At 26.3% G+C, this 22,053-nt stretch overlaps 1 protein-coding gene across 7 annotated transcripts in view; it reads right to left on the bottom strand.

Annotated features, from left to right (window-relative positions):
- LOC100206152 (uncharacterized) overlaps nucleotides 1-22,053 on the bottom strand; it is a 184,509-nt gene that overhangs the window by 56,321 nt on the left and 106,135 nt on the right. For all 7 annotated transcript variants that reach the window (XM_065802267.1, XM_065802268.1, XM_065802273.1 and 4 more), the window contains 7 exons: nucleotides 19,004-19,310; nucleotides 17,319-17,484; nucleotides 13,263-13,443; nucleotides 12,667-12,897; nucleotides 11,967-12,087; nucleotides 10,558-10,736; nucleotides 8,667-8,961 (listed from right to left, as the gene is read on the bottom strand). In XM_065802267.1, coding sequence (XP_065658339.1) covers nucleotides 8,667-8,961; nucleotides 10,558-10,736; nucleotides 11,967-12,087; nucleotides 12,667-12,897; nucleotides 13,263-13,443; nucleotides 17,319-17,484; nucleotides 19,004-19,310 — 1,480 coding nt within the window. The remainder of the gene's footprint in view (nucleotides 1-8,666; nucleotides 8,962-10,557; nucleotides 10,737-11,966; nucleotides 12,088-12,666; nucleotides 12,898-13,262; nucleotides 13,444-17,318; nucleotides 17,485-19,003; nucleotides 19,311-22,053) is intronic.

Here is a 22,053-nt window from a genome sequence, read left to right on the forward strand (position 1 = left end):
TGCTTTAAGAATACTTTTAAGAACTCATTATAAGCAGGGTTGGTGTGTCAAGGTTACATTCTTGATACACTTTTCCCACCTCACTGCTGATAGTCTTTAAATTGTTGGAAATTTGTTAATCGTTTATGGATGTTGATTTTAGATTTACTAGTTTTTGCATCTTGGAAAAGTGAAAAGTATATTGGAAAGTGATTGGATATATCTGTCTTGATTATTTCTGTTTTAAGTGATGAATTGTTAATTAAATTAGTCAATTTATTGCCTATTATACACATTGAATTTGATGTTACTTAGGTCAGTTTGTTTATTAATGGGAAAATAAAATGTAGGAGCATTATTGTCAAAAAAAATCATGGAATCAGAATCTTCATTGAACTGTAAACAATTTATGTTTATATCACCAATACAGAATAATATTTAGTGCTCTTTGTTGTTTTTTAGAAAAATTTGTTTTAATTAATTAGAAAACTTTATTATATCACCCTCAAGTGGCCTATAGCAGGTAATCACCAAGATGTTTTTAAATTTTGGATTTAGTGTTTTAATTGTAAAAACCTCACCATCGGCATCAGAGGTCAAAAGATTGTCTCTAAATTTAGGTGTTAGATCATTTAGAATAAAGGTTATAATTCACAGCTTTTGAACTTCTCTTCTATAAGATAAAAGTTTGAAATTAGGTATTTAAAGAATTGAATTTATTCTCGATGATTCTTTAAAAAACCAAGCTTCTGTTAAAAAAAATTATGGTGAATAAATTATATTGTTGATTAAACTTCTTATATTTATGTGTAAACAAAAAAAAAAAAAACTGTAAAGTTATTTAAAAGGGTAGATCATTAAAAAAAATTTTGACTTTAGATAATTTGTTGCTCCTGAATAATATGAAGTAGATTGGGAAAAAAATTTCAATTTTTTTAGTGTCTTTCTTTGCCACCAGGCGCATTTTATCATTATTTAATTACTTAGTAATTTAGTTATAAAAATTTAACCTTAATTAGTGTAAATTTTTGCTTGCAAACAATATAAGTTAAATAGACAAAAAAACTTTTTTTGTCTTCATTTGTTGCCAGGAGACCTTATTCTAACAAATTTGTGTATTTTTAGGTTTTTTTTATTATTAATAAATTACTAAGTAATTTTTGCTCTAAAATTATTAAATTTTATTTTAAATTGTGATAAATTGTTACAATTGGATGATATAATGAAAATAGAATAGTAATCAAGTTTTTTTTTGGCTTTCCATTTTTTTCCGTTGGGGGACTTACACTGTGCATTTCCAGGCTTTTTATTGGTATTTAGGTCTTGGTATTTGATCATTTGATTCTAACTAACACTTTTTAAAATTATTGCTATTTATTTATTTTGAAATAAATTGTAGAAAAATTTACTATTTATTAGTATATAAAGTTTAGTTTACTATAAGTATGTAAAAATTGTTGTATTAATAGTATTATAAAGATTACCAATATTCACATATATATCAAATAATCCATATGTATATTATTTATTGAATTTAAATCTGTTTCTAGAATTTTCTTTTGCAAATTGAATAAAACTAAGTTTATATTTAGAAAATTAAAAATATTTTGATTTCTGTGGCAAACTATAGCTGTTACAAGTGCACAGCTGACTTGTCTTGTTTATGGCATTGAATGTAAACTTAGTACTCTTCAAATTGTTAAGAAAGTCATGCAGCACTATTCTTTTGTTAAATTACAACTTCCTAGAACTACAATAATTTCTAGAATTTCTGAAAAAGTTATGAACATTTAGTTGAAATCTGGTATTGCAACTGTTACAATGTGAAGAGTGCAGCAGAACCTTTGCACAAAAATTTGAGAATGATAATTAAAAGAAAAGGTCAATCAAAGATTTCAGCAGTATCAATTGCTAAGATGGAAAGTTTAGTTTTGTTTGACATTACAGCATGTCATTGTCTTAATTTAAGTAATTGCACATGCCCAAGAATATCAGTATTTGAGCATGAATTTTTAATGGATCAAAGAAATGAAAGAAATATGTTTATTGTTCCTTTAGATAAGGAAAAAACCTTTTTATTAATCAAAGCATTTGAAGGAAACATAAAAAAGAATGAAATACTATGATTTTTTTTTGTTTAGTAAAAGCAGTCAGGAAGCATCAGTTAATATCACTTCTGATATAGATGCAGAAATTAATTCTAATGAGGAGTTTTTAAATGACACGTAGAGCAGTGAATTAGCTAGTGAATCTGACAGAAATTTGATCAAGTTTCGAACAGTTGCCAGAAAAAGTGACAGATATGGTGTATCTGATGTTGCTGGAGCTCCAACTGCTACTGCCACATCATAGACCAAACAAAGTTATGGCATCAAAATGAATTGCTTAGAACTACATTATCAAACAAAGCAAAGTGTTCAGTAGGCATAAAATCAATTTTCTTTGATGGGAGAAAAGATAAGACTTTTTGTACATTAACAACTAGCAGTAAAGACATAATCACTGAGGAACATATCACATTAATTGAAGAACCTCGTTCCATTTTTCTTGGTCATATTTCTCCATCAAATCATCATCAACAAATATCAAGAATGCTATTATAGATTTTTTTGATGAAAACAAAGTATCACTTGATAATTTGTTAGCTATTGGCGCTGATGGAGCTAACGTAAATACTGGTGTGAACAATGGTGTAATAAGGTTGCTGGAATGGCATTTGGGATATCCAGTTCATTGGTTAGTGTGTATGTTCTATTTTAATGAACTACCATTGAGAAATTTAGCATTGCATTTAGATACCACCGTTTCAGGAGCGTTTAGTGGCAACAGAAAGCACTTGGAAATTGTCATGAGTAGCAAATTATCATATTTAATGTCAGACAGAATAACTTACTGAATATTCTACAGGAGATTGTGACAAACAATATTAGCATTCTTTGAGTTTATGCACCAGTGTGATTCTTTATAAAACTGGAGTCTCAATGTTACATGGGGTAAAAATACTTGTGTCGCTTAATTCAATTCTCTTGCTTCCTTTCTGAAAGTGATTAACTTTTAATTGATAAACGACATCAAAGAAATGCATATTATGGTCACCCAAAAAATATTTTGATATCAATGTTGATAACATTGATATCAAAATATAAATATAAATAAAATAAACAAAAAAAAAATACCTAAAAGAAATAAGAGAAATAGCAAATTAAATTTGCGAAAAATTTTCAAATTTTCAAAAAGCTTCAAATTCTACAGAAGCTACAGAATTCTACAAAAGTAAGAAAATTTGAAATTCCTCTTTAAAACTTTGATGCAGTTGATTAATATGGCCTTGTAAATTGGGAGGAACTACCAAGGACTCCACCACCTATGTTAAAAGAGTTAAGTGATGATTTCATTGAAAATGCAATTCAAAATATGCAAAAATTGACTTTAGATAGTTTCCCATGCAATTCTCAAAATGTAGAAAGACTGTTCAATTGGTTACAAAAGTAGCCGCAGCTGTATCTGGAGAAATGAGGAAAGATACATTAGATACATTAGAGAAATGAGGAGAGATACATTAGAGCAAAACTTTTATCTTGAAAGTATATTCGACACTTTGCTTCAAAAAATAATTGGAACTTGTAAGAATAATTGATTAATAAGTATAAATGGTGATGAATAAATACAAAAAAAGTACAAGAACGGCATTTAAAAAATTTTCCATTGCTCATAAGAAATGTTATTCTAGTGTTACGTAATCGTGTTACTGCATAAAATTAATTTTAATTTTATTTTTTATTTCAATATATTATTTTGCTATCCATTATCCAAACATTATTTTGCTATCCAAACTGTTTTGAAAAAAAAAATGCAATGATGGTCTACCCTATCATTTAATGATCTGAATTCATTTTAAAAACTTCTTGAGTAAAAAATTGTGAGTTGAAACTTTTTCCATTAAAAAAATCTAAATTGTTAAAATCATTAAATTTTTTTGCTGAAACATTAACATTCAAATGTTTTCAAAATCGATTGTTAAGTGTTTCAAAACTTGTAAAAAGTAAAAAAACAAAAAGAACTTAAAAACTTATATTCTTTTATGACTAATAAAATATTCTTAAATTTAATGACTAATAAAAAATCTTTTTTTTATGAATAAATAAAGAACTTTTATACATAACAGTATGCTTTAGATTTTGCTCATTAACTCAGGCATACTTACCTCCCGCATGAAGATCTTTTGCTTTGGCAAAAAGACCTTCAATCCTACTGTTTTCTTCGACCTTAAATTGAACATAAATATAGAAAGAGTGATATAGAAATAGAAGGAGTGACTTTTATTAATGAAGCTAATAGTTATTTTTAATAATAGACACCAGCATGAAGGTAAGCCAAACTGTCTATCAACACAAAATATTACAATAAAAACATTACACGATGACAAACAATAACACCAGTAGAGTAGGCAGGATTTTTGCTGTTTCAGATATATTAAATTGAAAACCTGTTGATGAATTTAAGTTAAGTATTATATGTCTAAAAAAATCTTACTTTATTAACTTTTTGGCTGTGCATTCTGGGTAAGAAAAGCAAACTTATTTTAAACATATTTGCTCCTAAGTTCCAACAACATCCTTTTTTTGTAAAATATTTTATTTCAACAAACATGAACTTAAGTTTGGTTGAAAGTGTCATCTGAAGCATTAAAAAATCCTTTCTACACTACTGTAAAATATTTTATTTTGACAAACATGAACTTAAGTTTGGTTGAAAGTGTCATCTGAAGTATTAAAAAATCCTTTCTACACTACTGTAAAATATTTTATTTCGACAAACATGAACTTAACCCATATCCTACCACGATCCCCATTTGGGGATTTTTGGTTTTAGTTAACAGTAGTTGGTAGTGGATGCCATTTTTTTGTAGTTGGCAACATATTAGCTCTTATAACACTTCATTTAAGTGACGTGTGTCAAAAAAATGCTACTTTTGCCTGTTGTTTTGAATTTAGAAGTCAAAAAAGTGAAAACACTGAGGTAAGTTATGCATAAAATTAATACTGTATTTCAAATACATAAATTTTCAGTTGTTTATAATTGAATACATTCAACAATTGTCACATGGTAATTTATAGGTTATAATAATCATTTGTAGTGTAAAGTTTGTTTTTAAATCATTATATTTAAAATTATAGTCTTTTTAATGCTGATACCCATTTGGGGATCATGGCAGATTCAATGTTAAAAGTTGATGATATTTCATAGTATTAGTTATTTTCCTATATCTACTTGCCAATAGCAAATAATTTTATCTAATTTCTAAATATGGATACCAGACAATTTCTAAATATGGATACCAGACACTTACTCAATTAGAAGATACGATTATTGACCTAAATTTCTTTGATGAGGATGAACCAGATGCAGTTGTAGATATCGTTGAACTTCCACTTGATAACGTTAATGTTGTATCCGACCTAGAAGACTTCGATGAAGATGTTTTAGAAGATACCCGTCCAAGAGACGTACCTGGTAGAGTAGAAGTACATTCTTGTGCAATTCCAATTGCATCTACATCTAGTGATAAGATCAAAGAAATGGTACTTTCCTATTTTCACAAATCTTATAGATATGACAGTGATGAATTCACATGCATAATACTGTCTAGCAAACAATACGAACATACCGCTGCTAGAATTTAGAAGAAATATCACAAGGGCCTATTTGAGAACTTCTTCAATTATTTCGAACCCAAAATATGCTGGCAGGCCATGTTTACAAAAATTGTTGCAAAATCGAATTCCTAAGGATATTAGGAAAGATCCCATTGGACACCATATAGAAAGGACGGAGGAAGCAAAACAAAGAAAATGTGCCGTTTGCAAAAAGAACACGAGGAAACAATGTTCCAAATGCAATGTAGGCCTACGCATGTATTGCATGAGAAATTGGCATACACTATAATTTACAAAACTATCATATAATCTAATAAAATATTATAAACAAAATTATCTATTATTTTACGCTATACCAGCCACGATCCCCAAATGGGACTTTGTATAAATATTTTTTTTTTTTAACAATGTTTTTTTTTTTTTATTAATTTAACTTGGATAAATACTTTTCCATTTAAAAATCAATTATATTTTACAAAATAAATGTTTTAAAAAATTTGGCCGGTAATGGGTTAAGTTTGTTTGAAAAGTGTCATCTCAAGCATTAAAAAATCCTTTCTACACTACTGTAAAATATTTTATTTCGACAAACATGAACTTAAGTTTGGTTGAAAGTGTCATCTGGAGCATTAAAAAATCCTTTCTACACTACTGTAGAATATTTTATTTTGACAAACATGAACTTAAGTTTGGTTGAAAGTGTCATCTGGAGCATTAAAAAATCCTTTCTACACTACTGTAAAATATTTTATTTTGAAAAACATGAACTTAAGTTCGGTTGAAAGTGTCATCTGGAGCATTAAAAAATCCTTTCTACACTACTGTAAAATATTTTATTTCGACGAACATGAACTTCAGTTTGGTTGAAAGTGTCATCTGGAGCATTAAAAAATCCTTTCTACACTACTGTAAAATATTTTATTTCGACAAACATGAACTTAAGTTCGGTTGAAAGTGTCATCTGGAGCATTAAAAAATCCTTTCTACACTACTGTAAAATATTTTATTTCGACAAACATGAACTTAAGTTCGGTTGAAAGTGTCATCTGGAGCATTAAAAAATCCTTTCTACACTACTGTAAAATATTTTATTTCGACGAACATGAACTTCAGTTTGGTTGAAAGTGTCATCTGGAGCATTAAAAAATCCTTTCTACACTACTGTAAAATATTTTATTTCGACAAACATGAACTTAAGTTTGGTTGAAAGTGTCATCTGGAGCATTAAAAAATCCTTTCTACACTACTGTAAAATATTTTATTTCGACAAACATGAACTTAAGTTCGGTTGAAAGTGTCATCTGGAGCATTAAAAAATCCTCTCTACACTACTGTAAAATATTTTATTTCGACAAACATGAACTTAAGTTCGGTTGAAAGTGTCATCTGGAGCATTAAAAAATGGTTTAAGGTCGGAGTGTCATACTGAATAACATGCAGCATAAGATTTTATTTAAATCTTATGCTATTTATAATCTTAAATATTTAATCAGTATTAAACAGCATATATAAATAATAATATTAAATATATTAATAACCAATGTAAAGTTTTTAAATAAGAAAAATTTAATAAGTTTAAAACAGTTTGATATAATCGATTCAAAGTTTTTAAATTTAAAAACTTTATGTTGATTATGGAGAAAAAGGAGAAAGTGTAATACTTTTTGATGTGTAGACTGAACTTTTTTTCATTTTTTTTACAAAAACAACTCATTAGCAAAATAAATTTTTTACCAAGAAAAAATGTAAAAAGTATTGTTAATTTCTCCATTATTCTCAGAATTCTCAGAATTCTCAGAATAAATCTAAACCTTTTATAGTATTACAAAAATTAGGTTCTGAAGGCTTTTGGAAAATCTTTAGAGTCATTAACAAAGGCAAGTTAAACATTCCAGCTACATCCCATCTACATCTCAGCTGCATGAGTCTGATTTTATTACATCTATTACCTTTAATATATTTTTATGATTTTATTACATCACCTTTTCTATTTGGTGGTTGGACCAAGGTGGTACACCACCAAATATTTTCTGAAACTTTAAAAAAAAAGTGAATTTTTGATATCTTAAGTTGAACTTTTGAACAACTTGTGGACAACCTTCTTCCCAGTCTTCCAAAAGTCTTTAACACTCTCTTAAATATGTAACAAATCCATTAAACCTTATTTTTCTTAAAAAAATAAAAAGTTTTATCTGTTCCAACTTTTAAAATATCTTGGAGATCTTTTTGATACCATTAATTATCCCCCAATCTTCTTATTTTTATTAGCATAGTTAACAATCTTCTAATATCTCATCAATAGTCCAACAAACTCTCTGACAGTTAATAGAAATTCTTCTTGTTCTTGGTGTTTTTTTATTTGCAGTTTATTTATAATTATGCACTTTATTTGTAATTATGCATTTTATTTGTAATTATGCAATTGTGTGATTCTATTCTATGTTATATGGAATCGCTAAGGTAAAGGCTCTTGATATGTCAAAGGTTTTTGATAAAATCTGGCATACTTCTAACCATGTGCAAGATAGCTATCTGCATTTGGTGGACCTGGAAAAGACCTATACTCTCCACTTTTTACTACTGAATCCATTCTTTACCTCATCTTAAATCTCATAGTTCGCATTGTATGAAATCCACTTTTTACTACTGATTGCATTCTTTAAATTCCAAAGAACTGATATTCAAGGAAAAAAAATAGATGAGTAAGAATTTTTGAAGCATTTAGGAACAGTAAAAAAATGAGACTTTATGAATAGTTGTTGTTTGCAATGTAGAAAGATTGCTTACAGCCTGGTTGAATATAAGTTTATTTACGCAAAAAAAAAAAAAGGACATTTTATTTACAACTAAACAGCAAATTGCAATCAAAGACTTTTTTTATATAAAAATATTTTTTGTTTATAAATATTAAAAGTTAAAATATTATTACTAAATTAAATTAAAATAATTTAAAATTCAAATAAATCATAAATTAATAGATTAAAATTTAAACAGTCTATTAAAACATTCATGCAAATAAACTTTTATCACCTGTTTTATAGAACATAGCATTAGCAACCATTGATGTCATTAATAATGACATACATGTAGCTAGACGTTGACATCTAGTAAAAGTGCTATGACAAGGTCTTGTAAATATTGATAACCAAATATGTCCATCATAAAAATTCTTTATCATGGTTACAAAAAAAAGATAATTAAATTCTGTAATATCTTCTTGGGATGATGGTTGAATTTTTCTCATAATAGCGCCATCTTCTTCAGTGACATCTAACCATTGATTACAAATAAAATTAGTTAGCGTTTGTGTTTGCATATCACGAACCTGAAGAAAGGTAAACTTTAACTATTACTAAAATACTAGTTAAAGAAAGAAAATTTAAAAGGTAAAATATGTTTTTTTGAGTCAAATCAATAAGATATTTCATGTTAATATTGCTGTCAAAATAATTGCATCTCACTACAATTTTTGTATCAAAATATTTAAATTTTATCATAGTAGAAATAGCAATTGTATCATTGTTGAAAAAAATTATGAATCTGTAAAACTAAAGACCTTAGTTCATTGGAGTTTTTATGGTATTTGTGAAATAAAGAAAGCAACAATGCAGTTAAGATTTAATGCTGGCAGTCATTTAAATTACCATCTATAGCATCTTTACTTTTATATGCCTAAGTTTTATTTTCCTTTTTTTTTGCAAAAGAACTATAGCATTGTTAAAAGATATAAAATATGACAAAAATTTACCATTCAAGAGTTTAGTTGACATCTCAAAACAAAATAGCAAAAAAGTGATTTATACAAAAACAAAATAATATTCAAAATGAAAAATCTCAGGAATCAATTAGAATCAATTAAAAAAAAAAATTATTAAACATTACTTTTTATAGTTAAATATGCAAATGTATTTAAAAAAAAAGTAATAATTTTGATTAAAAACTATTTATTTATTATTTTAAACTTAAGATTTAAAACAACTCTTCTCCAACAACTCTATTTTGGGACCGAATAGATAACGAGGCATCCATTTCATAAACCTGATTTTTTATCAATTTTGATTGTTTTGTAATATTTAATTATTTTGACTTCGATTAAATTTTGATTTGTATCAAAAGAATAAGAAAACCATGGAAGAAGGTATGACATGAATTAAAACTGACAAGAAGTAATAAAAAAGTTTTCCTGAATAAAAAAAAAACAGCAGATTTTTTAGCACAAACCATGAACATAGTATAAAAAACAAGTGCCAAAAAAAAATTCACAAAAAAATTTTAGTTGGACTTTATTATTCTAATAATTCTATTATTATACCCCCTTAATTAAAAATTACTCTACAAAGATTACCCCCTAACTCTTTTATCCTTTTGGTTTTTACCAATATAAATAATAAAAAGATATATCAGAGAGTTTTAAATAGATTGAAATATGTCTAAAACCTAAAAATGAATAAGGAAAAACTGAGAACAGCAATACAAGCTATTTTATGAGAACAACTAGATATATGTTAGAGAAACGCAAATGATAGAGCTCTAGAGATTAAATTGTTTTGAGTCGTGGGTTAAATTATCCTTAGTCAAGTGATTATATTGTCTTGAAAGCTAGTAAGAATATTGACATCCTGGGTCAAATGGCCTGGCTGGGTAAAGCCTAAAGATTTTGGCCATAAAGTCACCATGGATCATTTTTAAGAGTCACTTCATTCATTACCATAGACTTAAAAGCTGCCCAAAATCAAGAATATTAGGTAATAGAATAAAAAAAACATTCATCAACAACATCAAAAAGAAAATTGTTGCCAAAGATTTAGAAGATTCTAATTCAAAAAGACAAAAAACCCAAAAATAAGACCTAAATCGAAAATAGATATAATATATATAAATTAGTAATAAAGTAATGTAGGAAAAGAAAATCATTAAAAACCTGAACACTTAGAAGAAACCATCCTGGAGAGTCTCCAGCATTATTATGCCATATTGCCACTTCTTTTAGGTCACCAATATCAGCTGGTAATGCTACAATAAAAATATCAGTTTCTGATTTCTGAAAACATTTTCGATTAGGACTGTACAATTTTCTTGGTCCTGATTCTCCTCTGCTTCCTATAAAACAAGTTTTAAATAACTTTAGATTTCATTTTGATTGCTATGTTTTTAGTTTCCTTTGAAACAAAACAAAAAAATTATTAAATTTATGCTTCAAATAGTAACTTTTTTGTTTTGTTTTTCCCTTCATAAAACAAAGAAAATTGTGTAATATTAATAAATATTATTGATGAACTACAAATTTATTAACACCCAAATTTAAAAATTATTATTTTAGTTGTTTTGGTTCCTTTTTCAGTTTTTTGGTGTAAAAAACTGAAAAGGAACCAACTTTGACCAAAAAACTAATAATGATAAAACGGAAAAATTTTCTGCTTTATAAAATCAAATATTTCTTTTAGGCTCAATAAATATATTGCTTATCAATATTACTTATAAACATTGCTTATAAAAGTAATTCTATAAAAAATAACAGGAAATTTAATTTTCTAATTTAATTTATCTACAAACATTTATGTTCTAATATACTTAATATAATTAATGTAATATATACCTTATATATTTCAAAATAAAGTTTTTGAATGATTGCACTCGTAATAATTTCTTTTTTTTAATGGTAACTAACCTCCCTAAGGCAAAAAAGGCTACTATAGAAAAGGAGGCTACTACTATATTACCATTCAAATCTTGATTTCAAGGCAATGTTTTACAGTTGGAAGCATATTATATTATATATATTGGGACAATGGGAAGTTGGAAGCATATTATAATATATATATTGGGATAATGGGGAGATGTTATATCATTAGCAAAGTGGACATCTAACAATTGTAGAGCTACAACTAAACTGTTTGATTTGTGGCCAAACATTACATCCTACCAAACTGCCACTGATCAACCTCTTTAAACACAACTCTTTAAATGAAATTGTTTGTATAAGCATCTTCAAATTGATAATAAATTAATAAATTTGTCAATAAATTTGGTGCAACAATAATGGGAAGCACGTTGAAAAAAGACCAGATAGAGTGACAAATAAACATGTTTTTGCATAATAATGAATGCAACTAGCTATGTAATACTAGATTGTAAACAAATTGTAAACTACTGAACGATTGCATACTAGATATGCAATCATTTGGTAGTTTACAATTTATCTGGAAAGTATACACAGTAAAAATACACAATAAAAATAAAACAATTTTACAAAATTTTTGACAATATTGATGGTCAATAAAATTTTTTTAATTTAGTTCTACAGTTTTCTAACATAAAAAAAACAAACACCTGTTATCAATATAGCTACATCTGCAGTTGTTGAGCAACCCTTTTTAAATCCTGTATCTATAACAATTTCATATAAGTATTTATCATTGGGGTGGTTTTCAGGTAGATAAATCACCTCGCTCTAAAATTAAAATATAATCTACAACTATGTAATAACAACAACTACACAACAAAAAAGAATCAATAAAAAATAGTAGGACAACAATGTTTTGATTACAAATGATTAAACCACAAATAAATATTAAAAGCTATGTAAGCAAAATACAGTAACGTAATGCAATGCTAAAAATTCTGAAAGATCAAGCACTAGAGTGAATTTTTAAACTCTTTTAATTTAAATTATATTAAATTATACTAAACTAAATTATATTAAATTACGCTAAATTAAATTATATTAAACTATACTAAATTAAATTATATAAAATTATACGTAGTTAAATTATATTAAACTATACTGAATTAAATTATATTACATTATACTAAATTAAATTGAACTAGATTTTTTTTGCGTTAACTATTGTAATTTTTTGTCTAAATATTATATAAATATTGATTAAACAAATAAAAAGTTTGTTAAAAAAAAAAAAAATAGTTATGCATTTACATTTTTTGTTGAAATCACAATAAAAAAAAAAAAAAAAAATTAATTTCAGGTTAATATAAAAATCTGAAAAACTTTTTTAAATCAGAATAATTTTACCTTTTCAAGATCACCCTTATCCTTTTTTCTTGCCCATACAAGTAATAACAAATATAAACCTATTATTGCCATAACAACTGAAAAAACAGTTGGATTGCTTGCTAAATCAAACCTTTTAAGAGCTCCAAAATCAGGTGGTTGAGCATTCGAAAATGGTCCACCACCTCCAAAATCAGTCAAATGATCACAATGGCATACAGTTTGATAGCTATTTGTTTCATATTCATCAGTCTAGTAAATACAACACTATAATTACATTTTACAGTTTGTTAACTATTGGTTTCATATTCTTCAATATAATAAATATAACACTATATTTTAACAACATTTCAAATTTATGCTTTTTAACTAAGGATGTTTTTGTATGATAAGTAAAACGTTTACCATTGTATTGTGGGATTGAATGCTTTTTAAAGTGTTTTAAGTGCTAAGCAATTATTCAAATTTGCCAAAAGGTTTTTCAAACTGTCACACTTTTATATCAATAAAAAGTTTTAACTTAAAATATATTTTGTGATTTTTAATTTCAATTTAGTATAATCTTATATCTTTTTATCTTTTGAACATTTTTTATGATAAAAAATAAATTTTTTTACCTCACATCCTTCTGTGTTCCATGTGTTAAGAGGCTTATCCCAAAACATGCATGCACGAGTATATGCTTGAAAAAAATATCCTACAGCTGAACAATTATCTTCACTAGGAGTAGATGAAAATGGCAACAACAATTTAGTAAGAGGATGTGTATTGTTGTAGTAGATGACTCCTATGCACCAACTAAATAAAACCTTGTTCATATCAATTGACAAAAATTTAAAATTCAAAACCTTTAAATTTCAAAATCCTAAATGAGGACAAAATAGACTGTGGGAGAAGACATCCTACAATTAAAAAAATGTTAAAAAAGTTACTATTAAAGGTATTTAAAACCTCTAATTAACCCAGCTCAGGCAAACCATTGATGCACATCCATTCTGGATTAATGTGAGAATTTTAACAACTTTTTATATTCATACACTTATCAAAATAATTTTAATAAATTATAATAATTACTAATAACTTTGAACTACATACATCTCACTTATGAAGCGACAAGTAATCACTATAAAGGTTAGCAAATAATTTATTAATTGAATAATTAAAGCATAGCTTTTAAAAAAGCATAGTTTTTTAAAAGCTATGCTTTAAAGCTAACTATTAAAAAAATGAACTTTTATTGACAATAAAGATTGTAATGATAAAAAGTGTAAAATATTTGATAACTTAATAAACTTGGTATTTACTAAGAAATTTGTATTTTATTTTAAATTTCAAAATCAATATTTATAATAAAAACTAAAGAAAAAATAATTTTAGGATAAAAAGCATTATGATCTTACATCATAAAAATCAGATGATGGATATCTGATTTTTATGATGTAAGATCTTTTTCATGATAATACCTGCCCACACTGTGAAGGTTAATGTTTGTACTAAAACCCTATGTCTATTTCTATTTTATAAGATTATGTCAACAGTGGTGTTTCAAGTGGTGTTTCATACAGAACTAAATCTATAGTCGTACACACCCATTTAAAAACATTAGGGATGAACCCAGACCTGTTTTAGTACCGCTGGAGCGGTATGGGTGCCAAAAAAAAGCACCCAAAAATATTTTATCTTTTAATTTTTCTTTTGCTTTTTTATTAAAAATATATAATTTTTTCTATTTTAAACTAGTATATAAATAATTTTCAGTTTAATTCGGCAATTTTTTTTTTCAGGACAATAAAATAAATTAAAAACCAATTGCTTTTTTCACAAAATTATGTGACATAACTGTCCTTTGGTTACTAACTGAATGTTAATTTTTAAAAAAGGAATGCCATGAAACTTAATTTAAAAAACTTGTTACAAAATTTTATAACAATGGAATGTATAAAAAGTTTACTTTTTTGAAAGATAGAACGGTATTAAAATATCTATTGTGAGTAAAATTAACTTTTGTTTGTTGGCAATTAAGAGTGAACTGCTTTTGATAATAAATGAACAAGAGTAAAATAATTCAGTCATGCGAATTTAATTTTTAAATGAACTTTGATCTTTAACTTGCTATTTTAGTTTACATGAGAAAAACGAAAAAAAAATTATTAAGAAAGTTTTGATTTTTTTCCATATTCTTTTTGACATTAAATATAATAAAAATAGAGATAACTTAATAAAAGTTTTATTAAGATCTAGTTATTTTTAAACTTCAATATCTTTAATGTTTAAAAAAATCCATAGTAAATGTAACTTATTTATTAAACTTAATTTTTTTTAACTATACTTAACAAATTAAAAAGTATAATATATTTTTTAAAATACAATTTGCTTTTTAATAAAAAAATTACAGTGGGTTGCATAAATATAGAGTCAGTTGATTTTTAATATGATTTTTTTTATACTTTTTTTAAATTTAAAGCAAACAAAAAAGTTAAGTTTAATTGTTTTAAATTTTATTAATAGTGGTTTTATAAACAAAATAAGAAAAAAAAATTTTTCAAAAAAAAAAAAGATTTTTTTTTTTGAAATAACTTTTTTTTGAGATAACTTTTTGATAAGAAATATATACAACGTTTAAAAAACAACAACAAAAAACAGCAAAAATAGAATCAGGGTGCATTTTAGTATTTTGTATGCGCACCACAAACTTTTACACATGCACGAACATGTCTAGGCATAAATTTAATTAGTTGGATGCATAATTCTTTTGGAAATTCTTTTGGAAATTCTTTCCAAAGCTTTTCTAACGTCTGCTGTAATTGCACAACACTGTCTGGCTATGCTCTCTTTGACCGATCTCTTGTCTATCCAAGCCCAAATGTTCTCGGTGAGATTGAGATCTAAAGAATGAGCTGGCCAAGGCATGACCGTAATGTTTTTCCAATCAAGCCACTCTTTAACCGAGATTGCAGTGTGAGCCATAGTGCCATTGTGCTGAAAAATCCGTTGTTGTCTTCCGTAAAAGGCTCTGGCTGTTGGCAAAAGTTTACCCTCGTGGTTCTCTTTGTAGTTGGACTGGTTAATTCTGCTGTTATAAATGTTGTATGACCCTGTTCCTTTATGGGAGAAGCATCCCCATATTCCAACTGATCCTCCTCCGCCTTTTATCCTTGGTACACAAAAGCGCTCTTTGAACTTTTCGCCAGCCTCTTGATGATTAATCTTAATTTGCAATTTATCACCTCAAAATTGGATTCGTCGCTGAAAATGACTTTGGCCCAGTCTTCTACAGACCAGTGAAGTCTTTTTCTACACCACTTTAATCTTTTTAGGCAATCTGAGACACACAAAAGTGGTTTTCAAGCAGCAATCTAAGCCTTTCTTATTTAGGCATCTTTGTACAGTACATCTACTAACACTAACATTACCAGGCAAGTTTGCGGTAAGAAATTTTAGGGTCTTATCTAACCTTTTGATAGAGATAACTTTGGTCTCTTGAAGTTAGTTTATCTGTTAGCAGACCTACAACTTGCTATCTGAAACAGCATTTCTGCCCATTTTTGTCTTTTAACTTTACCAAATAATTACCAATGCAAATAACTCAAGATATAAAAATGATAATTTTATTTTATTTTTGCAAGAACGTTTATATAGTGTGAAAGAAATCAATCACCAAATTTAAGATCACTCAAATAACATTTCGTTGAGATATTTCAACTTAAGTCATTAAATTTTAGTTGACTCTACATTTTTGCTACATTAGAAATACAGGTATGTTCTAATTAAATTAATAATTACTCAAGACTGGTTAACCTAATGAGTTCCAACTATGCACCATTCGATAAAAAATCAATTAAGACATTTAATACGCTTTTAATCATATTTATTAGTTGGTTTCAAAGATAATTGTAAAAAAAACAAAAATTTCACACAAACAAAGTAGTTACTCTATATTCATGCAAATCACTGTATAACATTTTTAAAATTACATTTAATGTAATTATCTCTTCTTTAATTATCTATAATTTAAAAGTAATATAATATAATTTAATAATTTAACTTAAAATCAATTAAAATTATTGCCCTTCAGTAAAAGTTAAATGAAAAATTTGCTAATATTTAAATCAAAATTTTAAAATTAAAATAATAGTAAATACGTTTATTAAATGCTTATGTTTTTTATTCGAATAGTTATTTGAGTACAAGACGTATAACTATTTTGTTAATTTTACAAATATTACACAAATATTACATTATTATTATTATATGTAAATATATTATGTAATGTAAATATTGATTACAAATTGTTTAAAGTATTTAAACATTTTTTTATCTAATTATATAAAACATTAATAACTAATAAAATAAAATTTACTAAAATATAGTTAATAAATGTTTAAAATACTTTAAACAATTTTAAATAATTATTTACAAATAGCATTTTAATTACAGCAAAAGCATTTATTAAATTCTTAAGTAAAATAGTTTTTTTATCGTAACTAAAGTAATTTGGTTATGCCCACTAGTAAATATATGTATTCAAAAAAAAAAATGGTATCCCCAAATAAACTCTCGGTTTGTCACTGAACATAGTCATATAACAAACATATAACACATGTATAAAACACATGAACACATAACATACATATTACACATAACAACTCATATCTATTTTTTATTGAGCTTACATTCCAACAGCAGTTTTGTTTAGATCTTTTTCACTGAAATAACAAGTCCATTTTTTTTGGCTCTCCCAATAATTTTGTTTTTCTTTCGACAAACTGTACCAATCTTCTGGATAAGGATTTGGAAGAGTGCAATTCTGCTGGTTATCGGACAAAGATGGAAATCTTCCTATATATGTAATATATTGGAAGATTTTATATGACTTTATATAACATATATACTACATATACTATGACAATAATTAGTTAATGCTATATAAAAAAATTGATGAAGTAAATTTAATATAAAATATATATTTGTAAAACAAATTGTGAGTAAATTGTTTTGTATTTAGTGTTGCTTAAAGAAATAAAATTGAAGCATTTTGCTGGTAATTTGGGATGGTTAACAGTATAGATTTACCAGAGAATTTTTTTACACCATTCTAAAAGGTGATATCTTTTTTTTAAATAACATAATATCTGTTACTCTTGATGTTTTTTTTTTTTAAAAGGGATATTCCAGTTTGACATTAGTCACCTCTTCTCTTACCTTTAGGAGGAGCCTTCCTGGTTTATAAACTTCTTTTAATTTTAGGAGGGATCTTACTGTTTAATTTGCTTCTTTTGAATCCTGTTTAATATTATGTGTTTCTTTTATTTTTGAATAGCACTTGATTGGTGAATTTTTGAATACTTAAAATTAAAAATCAAAACAAAATAAACTTAAAAATAGTTTTTATTTATAATTTTTTATTAACTAGACTTTTTAAAAAAAAAATAGATGAGTTAAAATGTTTATAAAGTAAAAGATTGTTTCCCATTTGTAAAGTGTTCATTTATTCTTTTTACCAGACAGGTTTGGAGGATTTTATATCATAACTGGAAGGTTATATGACAAAATCCTCTGGCAAAAATGCAGCAGTTATATTACAAAATCCTCTGGCAACAATCTGTGCAAAAAAAATTTAGCAGATAGTAAAAATTTCCTGATGAGCAAACTTATAAAGAGGCTCTACATGCTGATGAAACAACCACATACTTCGTTGCATTTATTTTTTTTTCTTACAAATACTATCCTGCATCAAAATCCTGGATCCTGCACAGATGAGCTATCACAAGTTATTATTCCAACAAAACTCAAACATGACTCACCATTTGGTAAAGACTACATCCTTTTACTGAAACTGTTCTTTCATGCTTAATTATTCAGCTAGTTTTTCTCTTTGAACATTAGTGATTTGGAATTCATTCTTGCCTTCATATTTACCTGACTTACAATTTACAGCCTTTAATGTCTTCTGTCAACCATTTACTTGCTTAACTCTACTTTCTATCAAATTAGATACTTGTTGGTTGCAACCTTGTTGGGAGTGAATTTATTAAGAAATAAAAAATAAACAGTTGATAACCTTAAACAACTTAATTACCTTTTACATATACACTCTAATTAATATAAAGGGTGACAGGAATAGTGTTGAAAAATGAACTTCAGAATAATGTCAAATATGTAAAAAGTAAACACCTGCTATGTCTCAAAGATCTCAAAGAAACCAGAATTATTTTGAAAGAAATTTTCATGTCTCATTTAATTCTATTTAATAAAATTTTTTTTAATTCCAATTGTTTAAAAAATATTTTGAAATTAAATAACAATAATAACTGTATTAATAATAATAATAACAATAATAATAATAATAAGATTCTACCTTTATTCATAAATGTAAAGAAAAATCCAGTAAAATTTTCATCTGTTGGTTTAATGTTAAGTACAATAATAGAAGAATTGACAGTGGAATCAACTTGATGAATATTGCGCAAAAGCTCACAGTAAGCAGTATAGTTCTTCATTGGAGGCGGAACTTCGTCATTTTCAAGAACTAACTTTATTTTTTCTGTAAGGTTTTTAAGCTGCTTTTGAGACCCATCAGGTTTTGTGAGAGTCATACCTTTAACTTTTCCTTTTACATTTTTTGAAGCTTTATCAAATTGATAACGATTTGAACCAACACTGTTCTATATTAAAAAAAAATCTTTCCTGAAAAATTTATCTAAACATAGATTTTTGAAAACTGTGTATTTGTTATGAATTTTCTAATAAGTTATTTTGAAAACATTTCAATTAAAAATAACACAGTAATGAATAACAATTGGAAACTTTAAAATTTGCATTAAAGTTTCAAAAAGTCATTCAAAAATATTTTTTACATTCAAAACTTTAAACAATGTTACTATACTAGCTGATCGGACTTGTAAAAAATGGGTCTTCGTAAGTTTATTCCACATTTTTTCTATATTTTTTCCTTACACATGTAATGTATTATATTGTTGCTGTCCAGACCCGTAAAATAAGTCTTTTCCAAACAAAACATTTTTATTCTATCTGTTCCACATCGATCATTCTTATTTTTTTTTACTTCAATACTTTTTAAAAACAATAATAAAACTATAATTTTATTTATAAATTTCTACGTAATGTTGTTATGCGATATAGTTGCACTTATTTAAAATATCCGCTTAAAAAGTGTCAAATCATTTTAATCGGTATAAAATAGTTATAAAATAGTTTGTTTTTCCTTAAAACGTACATCTAGTAGACTAGTGATTTAGTGCGCTGTCCTCTCTACCAATATAAAAATTATGTGGTTTCACATCCACTGCCATTTTTTTTTTTTTTTTTTTTAATCTTGCTGCTTTTTTAAACACAAAACAAAATAGTTTTTTTAAACACAAAACAAAAAAGAATTTTTTAGAAAATTTTTAAAAGTTATATTATAAACGATAGTTCCATACATGACGCACAAGCTCAACTTAGCTGAGTTTACATGAGCTATGCAATAAATAATACGCTTATTTAGAAAATCCACCTGAAAAGTTTTCCTTAACTGCAATTGGTATAAAGAGATTTATAAAAAGATTGGTTTTTTATACTACATATATCTTTAATAGCTAAGTGGTTTAGTGCACTGTTCTCTGTGTCATTTCCGAGAGTTAAATGCAACCCCTAACCATAAATACATTCTTCAATTTTTTCAATCTTGCTGCATATATTTATAGCAAAAAGTATATATATAGCAAAAAAGACTTTTAATTGTTCAAATAAAATTTGAAAGATTCCTCATATTATAAAGAGATTATACATATAACATAGAAATACTGTTAAAATTTATAAATAACATATATATATATTATATATATTAAACTTTTGTGTTATAAATAACATATATATATATATATATATATACTAAATATATTGATTTTTGTGTTATAAATAACATATATATTAAATATATTGAATTTTTGTGTTATTAACATTTATATATCAAATAAATTAAATATTTGTGTTATAATTAACATATATATACTAAATAAAGAAAAATGTTCTAGAAAAAAAGATTTTATTTAACTTTTTTGTGAACATCGAGAAAAATAGTGAGAAAAGAGAATAAAGTTCAATATGAATGTTGTTATCATGAGCAATATGGAAAATATTTTGAGAAAGGTAAAATAAGCGGTGTAAAAGGTATAAAGTGGTGTATAAAAAGGTGTAAAGTGGTGTAAAGCCTATCATTTATTATAGTTAAAACAGAACTATGTTAAAAATAAAAAGTAAAGTGTTTTATTGAAATTTATTCAATTAATCTATTTAAAAACGTGAATTTTTTTAAGTAGTTTAAACATTTTCTTTGACAAAGCTTTTACAAAAAAATAATGCATATGCAACCCTAGGTTGGAAACATTGTAGCAAATACTGCAAAAAGGTAGTTAAAGCTTATATGACATTTTAGTTATAACCTGAAAAAACAACAATGCAACTTTGACATAATATTTTGATAGGATTTTCTTCAAATTGAAACCCTTTCCGATTTTTGTATTTTAAGTGTTATTTTTTTTAAATTAGCATTCTGAGTAGCCTAGTTAATTCAACTTTATTCTAAAATATTGAGTCAAAAATTATTGATTTTTAAAGCTAAAATGGAGGGAACCAAAATCAGAAAAAAAGATTGGAAAAATAAATAAATGGCTAAATTACAAAAAATGAGTAATTTTTAATTTAAAGTGTACAGAAGACCAGGGCTAGTTGCCATTTTTTTGTAAACATTAAAGCGTAGTCTTGAGGAGGATATTATTTCTAAGTTGCATTCATAATAAAAAATTCTGGTTTAAACATAGGAATATTGTTACATGTATTCTTCTTGGTTAAGCAGTATACATGTAGCATGTTTGAAAAGAGAAAGATATTCAAAATTTCAACCATGGGCATGCCAACCATGGGCATGCCAACCATGGGCATGCCAACCATGGGCATGCCAACCATGGGCATGCCAACCATGGGCATGCCAACCATGGGCAAAATTTCAACCATGGGCAAAATTTCAACCATAGGCTTTACAATTAATTTGAAAAGATAATACTTTGGGGCCATCCATAAAGTACATACGCAGGCATGCAGGAAGGAAGGTTTCCCAAAAGCATACAAACGTAATATAATTATTATTCCATAAAGAACGCGTATTTGATTGGTAGCGAGATGAGGAGCAAGAAGACGTCAAATAAAAGCAAACTTTTTTTGAATTCTTTTTTTTTAATTACTGGTTTTTATTTATGTTAAATTATGTTAAAATGTGTTATTTACTAATTATGTTAAAATATGTTGTAACATTTTATGATTTAAATAAGTACATTAAGTAACATTTTAAGTTTTAATTAAGTACAGAGAAATGTCAAATAAACTAAATGTTTTCTTTGTTTTGAAATA

Source organism: Hydra vulgaris, chromosome 08 (assembly GCF_038396675.1).
Source record: "Hydra vulgaris chromosome 08, alternate assembly HydraT2T_AEP".
In the NCBI taxonomy this organism is placed as follows: Eukaryota; Metazoa; Cnidaria; class Hydrozoa; order Anthoathecata; family Hydridae; genus Hydra; species Hydra vulgaris.